Here is a 12,043-nt window from a genome sequence, read left to right as displayed (position 1 = left end):
ATGTTTATGGAACCAAACACACATATCTATAAACACATGCAGACACAGAACAAAACCAATGCAACTAGCAATGCTCAGAACACTAACAAACAAGCCACAGCCTACCCATACAACCCACAATCTAATTACTTCTAAAGGATCCAAAACACTTCAATTATTTGAGGTAGATCATGTCTTCCATAAATCCTATGTGGGGAGTTGAGCAAATCCTATTCATCCAGTTACGTTTACGAACACAGAAGACAGAAGGAAATGAGAGAAGCCATTTTATTGTATCACGTTAAAACTCACCTGTTATTTAGGAAACTCAAATGTATAAATAAATGACGTACAATAAAGTAAACAGTTCCAAGAATCACTCCTCCCTATGTACTAAGCTTGCCATCTTTTTTCTCCAAAACCTCCCTCAACATACCAGTGATTTTGATGGGGACCAATGCTTCAGCCTCCGTAACAACACAAACCTGAGTCTGTCACTTGGGAGGTTGGCACAGACCAGGCACTTGGCTGAGTCTACAACCTCTGATAAACTACACCTCCTTTTTGTGCACATCCTTTCCTAGAAGGACCGCTCCCAGGCTTTGATGGTCCCTCAGGCTCTTTCCACCTCTAGCTACCAGAAAACAAACAAGGCTGATCTCACCACCCCACAAAGGGATGCTGAGCTCTGCCAGTCCCTGCAGATGCAGGATGAGGTCCCCAGTGAGTACCAGAGCAGCTCCTGCAGGGCACTGTTACCCCACCCCAAAGATACTGAGTACCGCATCTTTGCTCCCCAGCCATAAAGAAAAGTGAGGCAGAAGTATTCCTGAGAATCCCTTCTATTTATGCTCCTAAACACGTCAAATTTACTGGCTGTGTATTAACACTAACAGCCTCAAGAGCTCTCACTCTATCAATGAATGTAGCTTCTGTTTTCATATTTTATATAAGTTCTGTAACATATTAACGCATACCTTAACACTACTGACATGTAAATATGCTTTTTAACCACTGTAGGAACTGTATATTCCAATGTGTATTAGACAGACATTAAACAACTTTGAAGAAATACCATTTTAGGTTTTCTTATGCCTAGCTGAGGACTGAGTGAAGCGAGTTTCTCACAGCAGAGTAAGACCCCATTAAGTCACCAAGAGAAATGTGGGGTTTGGTAATGCAGCCACATGCCTGCCTTTACCACACAAACAGATTCTCACTTTCAGCAGCACAGATAACTGGGAGCAATTTGACCTCAATAAGCAGAGAATACTGAATTATCCCTGTGGCATGCAAATGACAAGATTCAGTGCTTTTCCTGATAAGCCCAGAGAAAATTCCTCATCAATGGCAACAGGGTAAACCTCAACGGGCAGAAGCACATACACCCCAAACCTACAGCTACCACTTCTTGTTGAATGCAAACAATCATCACTGGTATGAAACAATGATAAGTATTATCTCAGAACATAAATTAACATTCCACTGTTATGCTGGATTGCAAAAAAGTTGCTTCGTTACTTATGCACTCATATTTGCTTTGTGCATAACGATGGCAGGTCCAGCAGGCTCATTTTAAGTCACATTCTTAGAGCCTCATCGATAGCTCATGACTGAGCTCAGCACTTGGTTTACTGAACAGACCGTTTACTTCTTTTATTATTACTCTAGCTAATTCATTATCATTCTGTTTTCAGTCTGGATAATGGTACGATATTCCCTTTCCAGGAAAGATTTAAAAGAATTCTCCTTATAAGATTGTTTTGAAACTTTAGAGTTCTGCATAATGCTTCCCACTTGAGCTAATTGTTTTTCAAGGGAAATTTAATTTTAAAAAGCGTGTTTTTCTAACTAATGGGAACCTGCACTAAAGTAAACAATGAGTCTGGCTTGATAGGAATTTTCGCTCTATCTTTATAACAGAAGGAAGGAAAGCCATGTAACAGCATGCTGAAACACATGCAGCAGCAAAATCGCTGAATTTTAAAAAACAATTAGAAGACAATTTTCTACTCCACTTCTCCTATTTGAAACAGATCATCCTGCCTTGCCTCATTTAATATTAATTGTGTATGTTCTTTTCTCTAGAAGAAAACATTAAATGCAGCTCCCTAACTCACGTTTTTGTGTCAAGTACATTTCCCATTAGCTATTGTGTCAATAAACCGTTGTTCTCATAGATCATCTCTGCCCTGGAAATAACGTAAGAGGCACTCCAATCTTTTCAGGTTTGCCACCAGCTTTGAACATAACACTGAACTTACCTGCCAAGGGCAAACCTGGAAATCTGAAATGAGCACGAAAAGCCAAAGTTTCCTCCTCCTTGAGGGAAATTAATGAGTAACTTCATGGTTTTAATTATGTCTTATCTTCCCAGATGGGAATTAGAGAGGTCATCCCTAGCCAACAAAAGTGAATTGCTGATTTATTCCTTCCTCATCTGCTGCACGTACATACACACCACAGGGCCTCCTGCCAATCCAGAGCCTTAAAACCCACTGTCCTCAACATCCGTTCTCAACACTTTGCCCTGCTGGGGCAAGAAAAAGCATGAAAGAGAAGAGCAGAAGAGAGGCATGAAAGGGACAGGGCAGAAGGATATCAGAAGTTCAGGTTCACCTGTTACCTTTAAACTACTAAACATTAAATTTTAACATCGCTGCTGAAGATAGCAGTAGTTCGTTCTTCAACAACAACAACAAAAAAAGTCACAGAAGGAATATTAAATTGGATTTTATTCCTTTGTTTTTATTATCGTTGCCCTTCAAGCTGCGCAAGGACAGATCTTTGTGAAAAAAAAATTAGCAAGGGCAACACTTTTGGGTTTGGGAAGTGTTTATAAAATAAACGTTATTCCTCCCACGGAGAAGAAAGTCAGATTCATCCCTAAGCAAGCACATAAAGTTTGTAAGTATCAAAATTTCCCACTGGGCCTTTGGCATCTAATTTAAAAAATAAAATAAAACAAAGCAATGCAGATTTGTATTTACCTACACTGAGAAATACCCTTAACCAGCATAGGAATGAAAGCCTGGGCAGGATGGAAGGCTACTGGTGAAACTGCACTGCTTTTAAGTAACCAGTTCTTTGAGAAATGAGAAACCTGAAGGAAACGATGTAAATCACATCAAGCACCAACACCTACACTGCGGAACTCCACAAGCTCATCTGTTTCCATGTAACTGAACCCTCTAACAATTCAGAACTCCGCTGTCAGAACTGCTCCTGGATGAGCATGGGCTTATCTTATTTGAAAGACACTTGTGATAACGTCAGAAAAAAACCTTTTGTAATGAAAATTCATTTTTCCTCTCTACGCTTTGCTAAAATGTGATGGCCCAAACACTTGTTCCACTGCATTCTTGCATGGAGCTTCCTTTAAAGAATGCTATTTTGTCAGGCACAAAACACATCACTGCTGAATCGAGGCTGGGAAGCAGCCACCTCTTGCAAAAAAGCTATATGTAGGATCTCAGTATTCATGTTGAGATGTGGGAACATACTGTGTAGACCAGAAAAAGCTGCAGTGAACAACCCATACATACACCAGCTCCTGCTCCACAGCCCCTGAGCTAACGTGTAGGAGTCTGCGTGGAGAAGACCTCCATTCAAACACGTTTCAGGTGACATTGAAAAGGGCAGAAAATGCCTGGAATCACCCAATCACCCATCCATTGTTCTCACAGACATCATCTCCCAGATCTGGATTTAGGTGTCATCACCACTGTAGCTTTCAAGTGCAAAACAAAGTGATGTTATTTTCCTGTTCGATTTTATTCATGTTATAGAGAATGCAGTAAAACTCGTTGTGCCAGAGGATTTGCAGAGAGACGATGTGAAGATTAATTAGCAGCTGCTCATAAAGCACCTATGGAAAGCCCTATGTGTAAAAATGACCTTGCTATCAGAGCTGCTGAGCGCTCCCAGTGCTCACCATCAATGGAAGGGATGGATATTTTTCTTCAGCCCTCTAAACCAAATCAATTGCATCTCAATATTTACCTACGGCTCCAGGAGGTTCTGGCCTTGTGCCTGTCCCCCATGTCTGCAGGGGGACCGCATGTTTTGGTTAAGTCACATCTTTTCATCTCCAAAAAAGAAGAAGGAGATAACGTGGAACCAAGACACCTGCTGAGCACACCGTGCACACATTCAGGTAACAAGTGAACAAATCGCACCCCAGTCCCCCAGTTACTTCCTACAAAAAACAGTCAGAATTTCAATATCAAAGCATAGATATCCCTGTGAACCACAGCACTTACTCAGAGACCCAGCACTGGAAAAAAAATTGATAAGGCATAACACCAAGCACTGAGAGCCCTGCTCAACAAAATGGAGCCTGAAACGGTACACGCAATGCTTTGCTATCTACTTGCTCCTTCTTTGCCTACAACAATTAGCAATGCCATCGCATTAATTAAAGCACCACCCTGCAGGACTTGAGAAATCTTTTGGGGGATGATTTCTTGGGTGGCAGCTCTGCCAACAAGCAGAGCTTGGCGTCTCCTGCACAAACACAACTTCATGCCTAAGTATTGCTACACCGCAGAGATTTGTGCTGGAGCACCATCACACTTCTTCACCAGCGTCCTTCTGTGCTCAGACAACCACCAGCCTGGGATGCTGCTGGGAAATCACCTCATCCCCATCACATCCAACTTCCCCTCGCACTGATGGAATCTCCTTAAAACGAGGAACTGCAAAAAAACTACTCATGCCCACGTCCTTTGGGGCCTTCCTCCTGCAACACTCACCCAAGGCTTCCTTCTCCTTCACACAGCACTTCCACCAAGCAAAAAACCACACTCCCTTGCAAACACTCTCAGCAGTGCAGGTGGTTCGGAGGTGTCAGTGTGGCACGAGGAGCGCCGTGAGAACGGGCAGCTGGCCTACCTGAGGGCATGGCACAGGACATGTGTCTGCAGGGCCGTGCAGGAGGGATGGGTATTTGTAAGGTGATGAAGGAGGGCTGTTCATTTACACAATAGCAAGGCAGAAGGGACGGTTATTTGCATGGAGGTGCGGGAGGACATGTATCTGTAGGGTGATGCAGAAGGAACATCTATTTGAAGTGCAGTGCAGGAGGGGAAGTGTATGTGCAGGGTGATGCAGAAGGAACGTGCATTTACAGAGCGATGCAGAAGGGATCTGTATTTGCAAAGCAATGCAAAAGGGACGTGTAATTTGCAGGGCGATGCAGAAGGGACACGCTTTTGCAGAATCTGTGATTCTGAGAGATGCAGGGGGACCACTCATTGACGTGAAAAAATCCAACCTCCACACGCTAGATGAAGCCCATCTCCATTCACCCTCCCTGGGAACCCACACAAAAGCCAATGCACATTGATATCATGAGTGTCCTATAGGAAGGCCAGAAGGAAACCATTGAGAAAAATGAAGCGTTCACATGCGATGCAAAAAAAAAAAAAAGAAGAAGAAGGAAAAAAAAAAAAAAGAAAGAAAGAAAAAGGGAGGAGGGGGGCACGACGGCAGCATCGCCCGGTCAGAAGCCGCGTAAAGCCGCGCGCTGCGCTGAGGGCCGTCAGCCCGAATCGGGGGCTCCGATCCCCGCCGACGCGGAGCCGCACGCGGAGCTCCGGTGCGCGCTCCCGCGCCGCGCCCGCGCGCCGCCCTGGGCCCATTGATTGCCGGGGGGCGCGGGGGGCACAGCGAAGCCCGAATTGACGACCGGAGAGCGGCGCGGTGCCACGACCTCGCGTTTTCGCCCCGAAACGCCGCGTCCCCCCGCTCCACTCACCGTGGCCGAAGCGACGGCGCTGTCCGCCAGGGTCAAGTGGTGCGGCTCCCACCGCCGCAGGAACTTGGAGGTGAGGATCTTGCTGAGAAACGTCCGGGGGTGCCGGATGACGCACACCTGGATGTCCCCCTCCTGCAGCAGTTTGTACCTCATGCCGTTGCAGTGCAGCAGGGCCCGGCGGCACGGCGCGGCTGCGGGGCGGGTGCCCTCGGGGCCCGGCGGCGGTTCTGCGGGGAGCGCCCTGCCGTCCTCTGCGCGCTGCCCGCGGTCGCCGGAGCCGCCGCCGCCGCCGCCGCTGCGATCCATCGCGGCTGAGGGGATGGCGGCGGGCGGAGGCGGGGAGAGGAAAAGAAAGGAGATCCGACCCCACGCGGCGGGCTCAAAAATTTAAATCGAGGAGGAGGAAAAAAAAAAAAATAATAATAATAATAATTAAAAAAAAAATTAAAAATTAAACAAAAAAAAAGAAAGAAAGAAACACACAAAGCGAAGGAGCGGGGTTCAAGGGAAGAGATCAGAACCCGAATTCAAACTTCCCCCTCCGCCCCGCGGCGGGGCCCCGCGCCGCTCCCGCAGCGCCACATCCACGCCCGGCTCCCGGCGGGGGCTGCAGACAAAAGGCGGCGGCGGGGGCTCGGCGCGGGGCTGCGGGGCGGCCGGCCGCGGCTCCTTCCTTCCCCCCGGGGCGTGTGCGCGACAGCGGGCGGCGGCGGGCGCGCGTGTGCATGTAGGTGGGTGCGTGGGTGCCCGCGCGTGGCCGGGGCGCGGGCGCGTGTGTGTGTGTGTGTGTGTGTGGCGCGGGCGGGCGGGTTTCTGTGTGTATATGTGTGTGTATATGTGTGTGTGTGTCTGTATGTGTGTGGTGTCCCCGCGCGCGCCGCCACCGCGGGAGGAGGCGGTGAGAGGAGAGAGCGCTGCCCACTGCCTCTCTCGCCGAAGCCGCTCCGGGCGCAGCCGATTGGCTCAGGCGAGGTCACGTGCCGCCCTCCCTGACGTCAATGGCCGCGGAGCCGCCGAGGGCAGCGGCGGCAGCGGTGTTGGCGGCCGCGCGCGCCGCTTCCCGCGCAACCGGCGCGGCCGCCGCGCCCCTCCCCCGTTCTCAGAGGGGCCGGGGAGGGCGGCGCGACCCTGAGGGAACCGCCCAGGGAAGGGCGGAGGTGTGTGGGCACACCTGCGCGCCCGCGGAGGGCAGCCCTCCGCCCTGAGGAGAAGGCTGTTGGAAAAGCCAAGAAAGAGGGGTTTTGTTGCGTTTAATCACGATCGATAGCCCCGGGGCAGGCCCGAGGGTGGGGCGGCTCTGCCTCAGGGCTGGGCGATGAGCCAGCAGTCCGAAGGCCGAGGTAGTCGCGGGCTGTGGATCTCGCTCCCACCTTCCTGATTGGAACCGCCGCGCCGCGACCAGTAACGTGTATATTTCACATAATGCACACACGTGTTACTAAACGTTGGGATGCATCATCCTGGGCACGGCCCAGGTCAGGACTTGCGGAGAAATGTACTGGGCTGCTTCAGTCTGCACTGCTCTGACAACAGTCAGAGGAAATCTAAATCTTAAAGGTTGAAACTCGTTGCTAATGGAGGGGAAGGCAGGGTGTGCAGTTCCAGCAGAGCCGTCATATGTCCAGGAGAAAACTCCCATCTGGAACTTAGGTTCACATCGGGAGTCACGGTTACAAAGTGGAGAGGCGAGCTGCGACTGGAGGGGTTGGGAGCTTTTGCCATCAAGCCTTTTGTGTTGGAGGCTGATAGAGACAACTCCTGACTGCATGGTGCACAATTCTGAGCGTGTTCATCATGACTGTTGGCTGTAAAGCCATTGTGTTGAAATAGGCTTGCATCTGACAGCAGAATTGCTGGTTAAACGCTTTCAGCAGGGAAGGATTTTGTAACCTATCAATACTAGCACACTCTGAATACTTTTGTTGAATGTCAGCATCAAAATTATCTAGAAAAAGCTAGGAAGTTGCCAGAGTGCTTCTAAATACCAGTCTCTAGAACGATGCATAGGATTGCAGAATTTGGCTAAAGCTTGCAGAAAGACTCTCATTTAATAGCAGGAATGATACAACCAACAGGAAGACAAAAATCTCTTTTGTAGAGGTTCAGTTTGTCCATATCTAAAAGCCCTGGTTTCCTCCTGAACTTAAACCAACCAGTCATTCTGTGCTAACCATTACAAGCAGCTCCCACAGAGCTTTGTATACTGTACACTGTGAAGGGTGATTGACACGTGTGGTTGCACAAATTAAATCAGATCTACCCATACCTGTAAATATGTGTTGATCTCCTATTAAGGAAAGGGAGAGGAGAGGAGAGGAGAGGAGAGGAGAGGAGAGGAGAGGAGAGGAGAGGAGAGGAGAGGAGAGGGAAAAAAGAAAGAAGGAAAGAAGGAAGGAAAGGAAGAAAGGAAGAAAGGAAGGAAGAAAGAAAGGAAGGAAGAAAGGAAGAAAGAAAAAGAAATTTTGAAAGGACAGCTTTGTTTAGATGTAAGCTTTTCACTGCAGGAACTCTGTTTCTAGGAGTTCCTACGATGGTTGATACAAGGGGAGACAAGTGTTCTTGTCTGACCCACTGCACTGTTCTGGTACACGCAATAGTGGTGTCAATGGTAGGACTATTTGCACACACCTATAGCAACAATTCCGTCAGTCAGAACTGTAACCAATGAGACTATTTTGGTGCAAGTTCGTGCAAACTAGCCACCTGCTCAAACCACTGCTTTAAATCTACCAGAATTGTCATCCCTGACAGCTGTCTGACAATAGGAGGGCAGTATGCAAAGAGTCTGGTGGTTTTATGTGAATTTCCTTACAAATCAGAGCAAAGGTTTTCTATTCATGTTTTACAGAAGGAAACAAAAAAAGCAGTGGTCTGCAGCAGCCAACACATGAGTTAGCTGGCAAGATCCAGGCCCTCGCTTGAAATCTGCAGCTTGATGTTGAAATTCACTGAGATATTGCAAAAGGACAGCACATCAGGCAGCACCACTGCTAGCAAGTCAAGGACACAGCTCCAGTCCTCAGGGGTGGTATGTGTCGGCAGCTCATTGAATCCGTGCTTCTAGGCTGCAGGTGATCTCTGAAGGAAATTCAGCACAGAACAGGTATGAAATTTCACATTGCCTGCCAGCCTGGGGCAACCAAAAGCCCTGACAAGTGAAATCAAAACATGCTGCTTGCTGAAATGTGCTTCAGCCATCCAACCTGCAGCAAATGTGACCCAAGGCAGAGCACATTAAAACTAAAACCCCTTCTCACATTCCATATAAATTGTACCAAGCAGAAGCTGGATGTCTTGCCTTCCCCGTGTGAACAAAATAGACCTGGGAGTGTTGGTCAACACTCAGTTGAACGTGAGCCAGCAGTGTGCCCAGGGAGCCAAGGAAGCCAATGGAATTCTGGCTTATATAAGAAGTAATGTAGCCATTTGGACCAGGCAGGTGGTTGTCCACATGTACTCAACTCTGATGAGGCCACACTTCAAAACTATGTTCAGTTTTGGGTCCTTCACTACACAAAAGACATTGAGGCCCTGGAGCATGTTCAGAGAAGGGCAATGGTGAGGGGTCTGGAGCACAAGTTGTATGAGGAATGGCTGAGGGAGCTGGGATTGTTCAGTCTGGAGAAGAGGAGGCTCAAGGAAGAGGTTATTGCTCTCTGTAACTACCTGAGAGGAGGCTGTGACCAGGGGTATCGGCCTCTTCTCACATGTAACTGGTGACAGGACAAGAGGGTACGGCCCCAAGTCACACCAGGGGAGGTTCATGTTGGATATTAGGAAAAATTTATTCTCCAAAAGAGTGGTCAGGTGCTGGGACAGGCTGCCCAGGGAAGTGTTGGAGTCACCATCCTTGAAGGTGTTCAGTAAGCATTTGGATGTGGTACTGAGGGACATGGTTTAGTGGGGAAATGGCGGTGGTAGGTAGACAGTTGGACTGGATGATCTTGGAGGTCTTTTCCAACCTTGGTATTCTATGATTTTGGCTCCATGCAGCCCAACAGACGTCTCAGCTGTAAATGTACCAGAGTATTGCAAAGTGGACTTCAGGGGTCAGTGTGTTATTTTTTTTAATTTTCTTCCAGGAATCTAATTTTTATGAGCAGATACATCAATGTGTTAGAACAAAAACAATGTGACATTCTGAAGGAAAAGAAGATGGGAAATTTGTGAATACTGCTCAGTGCCCATAACACAGGCTGTAGAGCAGTGGGGGGCCTGGAAAACCCAAGAGAAAACACTTGAAATGCCAAAATGTACACAGGGAAAAAAGCTGTTGCCTAAAGGCACCTTGTATGAGAGTATACCCATGCAGTAGCATTGGATGACAAGCTAAACGAGGGGAGTCAGGAAGCGATTGCAGCAAGGGCCAGAGCACTCTCCCCAAAGAGGAGCAGCTGGATTTGTAGTATGATTTCAAAGGAAAGCTAGAAAGAGGAATAAGATAACTCTTTACTCCACCTTTACATGATTCCTGATTTGTTTTACAGAATAATATGATGATAACGGCTCAGGCAAAATCTTTCTCCAGTCCAATCAAAGAAGGAAGAAAACAAATCTGCTGCTGTTGTTTCACTGAAATTTTTACAGTTGGAGGCTGTAAAGGCCTACTATATTCATACTTGCTATCAAAAAACAAAAACCACAATAAAACAAAACAAGAACCCCACTGCTATTGTAGGCTCAACAAGTCCCTGAGAGATATCAGTACAGAAATGTGAGGTGGTTTTGCCAAATAGAGAAGCAAGCACTAGGAATTCCCAACTTGTATTCAGTATCCGTTTAGACTCTTACACAGCAGCTGTCCCTCTCATATTTTAATCCTTGATGCATACTAGAGATAATGGAGCTTTCTTCCCTTATTCACAGAGGTGTTGTGTGGATTATGGAATTCGTTAGTCAATGCTTGTAAATTACCACTGTTGACTCAGAGCAAATTCCTGCTATCAGACTGGGTAGTCAGCTCATTTTCATAACAATGCTGTATTGTTAAAAATACTTTTAAACCACTCTTCAGTGAAACTGGGAAATACAATACATTCAGGCAAACATATAAAACATAAAAGAGATGCTGTATCAATAATGCTACAAGTCCTGCATTTGAAGTTTGAGTTAATCACTGTAGTGGCTCCTTAGAAAGCTACAGCAAGTCATAAAACAGAATTGTTTCCCAAAAAGAGTGATGGACATTTAAAACCTATCAAGATAAAGATTAAAGAAACCACCCTGAAAGGAGCAGTTCTGTATTTGCTCCTGAGGGAAGGACAGGCTTGATTAGGGCACCATCAATCACAAACGCATAAAATTAAGATTGTATTTACAAGCATCTCTTACCCAAATTTCTCATCACCCACTTCTAAGCCCAGCATCAATTCCGGGAGACACCTCCACACATGAAGTCTAAAGAGGGAAATCAGACTCCAGTGTGACATCTCTGACATTCAGATTTCTAGTCCTCCCAGGTTTACTCCATCACTGTGTTCTTGCTTTCCCAGCTGATGCCAGTAAGAGTATGGGACTAACTGCATGCCACGCAGACTCTGATAACAAATATATCTTTGATTCCTCTCTGACACGTTGCACACTTTCGCGTGCATGATGCAGAAATCATTGCTTTTTTACTGCCTGTCACCATCAGATGTTCTGATGCAGGAGTACGTAGGATGAAGCTAGTGATATCAGTTGCTAGAAGGAGCCTGCCATCTGCTGATCTGAACAGTGCTCCAGTCTGACTTTTACCTGGTGTTAGTAGGATGGAGCATTATACAAAGAAGGTTAAAAAATGTCTGAGCTGAACCAGCATTAGCAGACTTGCTGTGGTGAGGAATTTATTTAAGTGGAAAGAGGAAGTCTCAAGTCTATATTCTCAAGTCTAAGTCTGAATGGGACAAACAGAAACAAAACGGCAACTAAAATAATCTGACAAGTAGATAGGAAGGAAATCAGCAGAAGATACAGAGGAAGAGGTAAGAGCCTAAAATTTCTTCTCTGCTTTGCTGCACCCCATTAGACAGTGCATAGGGTACCAGCTATCATTCTCCCACATCACCCTTCTAAGTGACAGCAGCCCTAAATGGTAAACTTCTCCCTCACATGCTTCTTTCTACCTTCTTTTAGGGTCACCCACATATCTAGGCATGGAAAAAGCCCTGGAAAAAAGAAAAGCTTCCAACAGAATTCATCAGACTGCTGCCTTTTCCCTTTAAGATGTACGTAAAAGCTTTTATTTGGCAGGACTTTGTGAAAAGTCACTATTTCCGCTAAACTGTCTGCATTATTGTTACCTCATCTTCCCACCTCCAGCTAATA

At 46.8% G+C, this 12,043-nt stretch overlaps 1 protein-coding gene and 1 long non-coding RNA gene across 4 annotated transcripts in view; one reads left to right on the top strand and one right to left on the bottom strand.

Moving 5' to 3' along the window:
* Positions 1-6,159, bottom strand: part of CMIP (c-Maf inducing protein) — a 123,056-nt gene extending 116,897 nt beyond the window's left edge. Inside the window, exon 1 of the mRNA XM_031615386.2 lies at positions 5,738-6,159. Within this exon, the coding sequence (XP_031471246.1) occupies positions 5,738-6,043 (306 nt within the window). The 5' untranslated portion in view covers positions 6,044-6,159. The remainder of the gene's footprint in view (positions 1-5,737) is intronic.
* Positions 6,160-6,694: 535 nt separating this feature from the next.
* Positions 6,695-12,043, top strand: part of LOC149916176 (uncharacterized) — a 27,360-nt gene continuing 22,011 nt past the window's right edge. For all 3 annotated transcript variants that reach the window (XR_016470643.1, XR_016470644.1, XR_016470642.1), the window contains exon 1: positions 6,695-11,943. This is a non-coding gene — a long non-coding RNA (uncharacterized LOC149916176). The remainder of the gene's footprint in view (positions 11,944-12,043) is intronic.

This window comes from Phasianus colchicus, chromosome 13, assembly GCF_987193195.1.
Source record: "Phasianus colchicus chromosome 13, bPhaCol1.hap1.1, whole genome shotgun sequence".
NCBI classification, from domain to species: domain Eukaryota; kingdom Metazoa; phylum Chordata; class Aves; order Galliformes; family Phasianidae; genus Phasianus; species Phasianus colchicus.
Note: the sequence above shows the minus strand (reverse complement) of the source record. Positions and strands in the feature narration are given on the sequence as shown.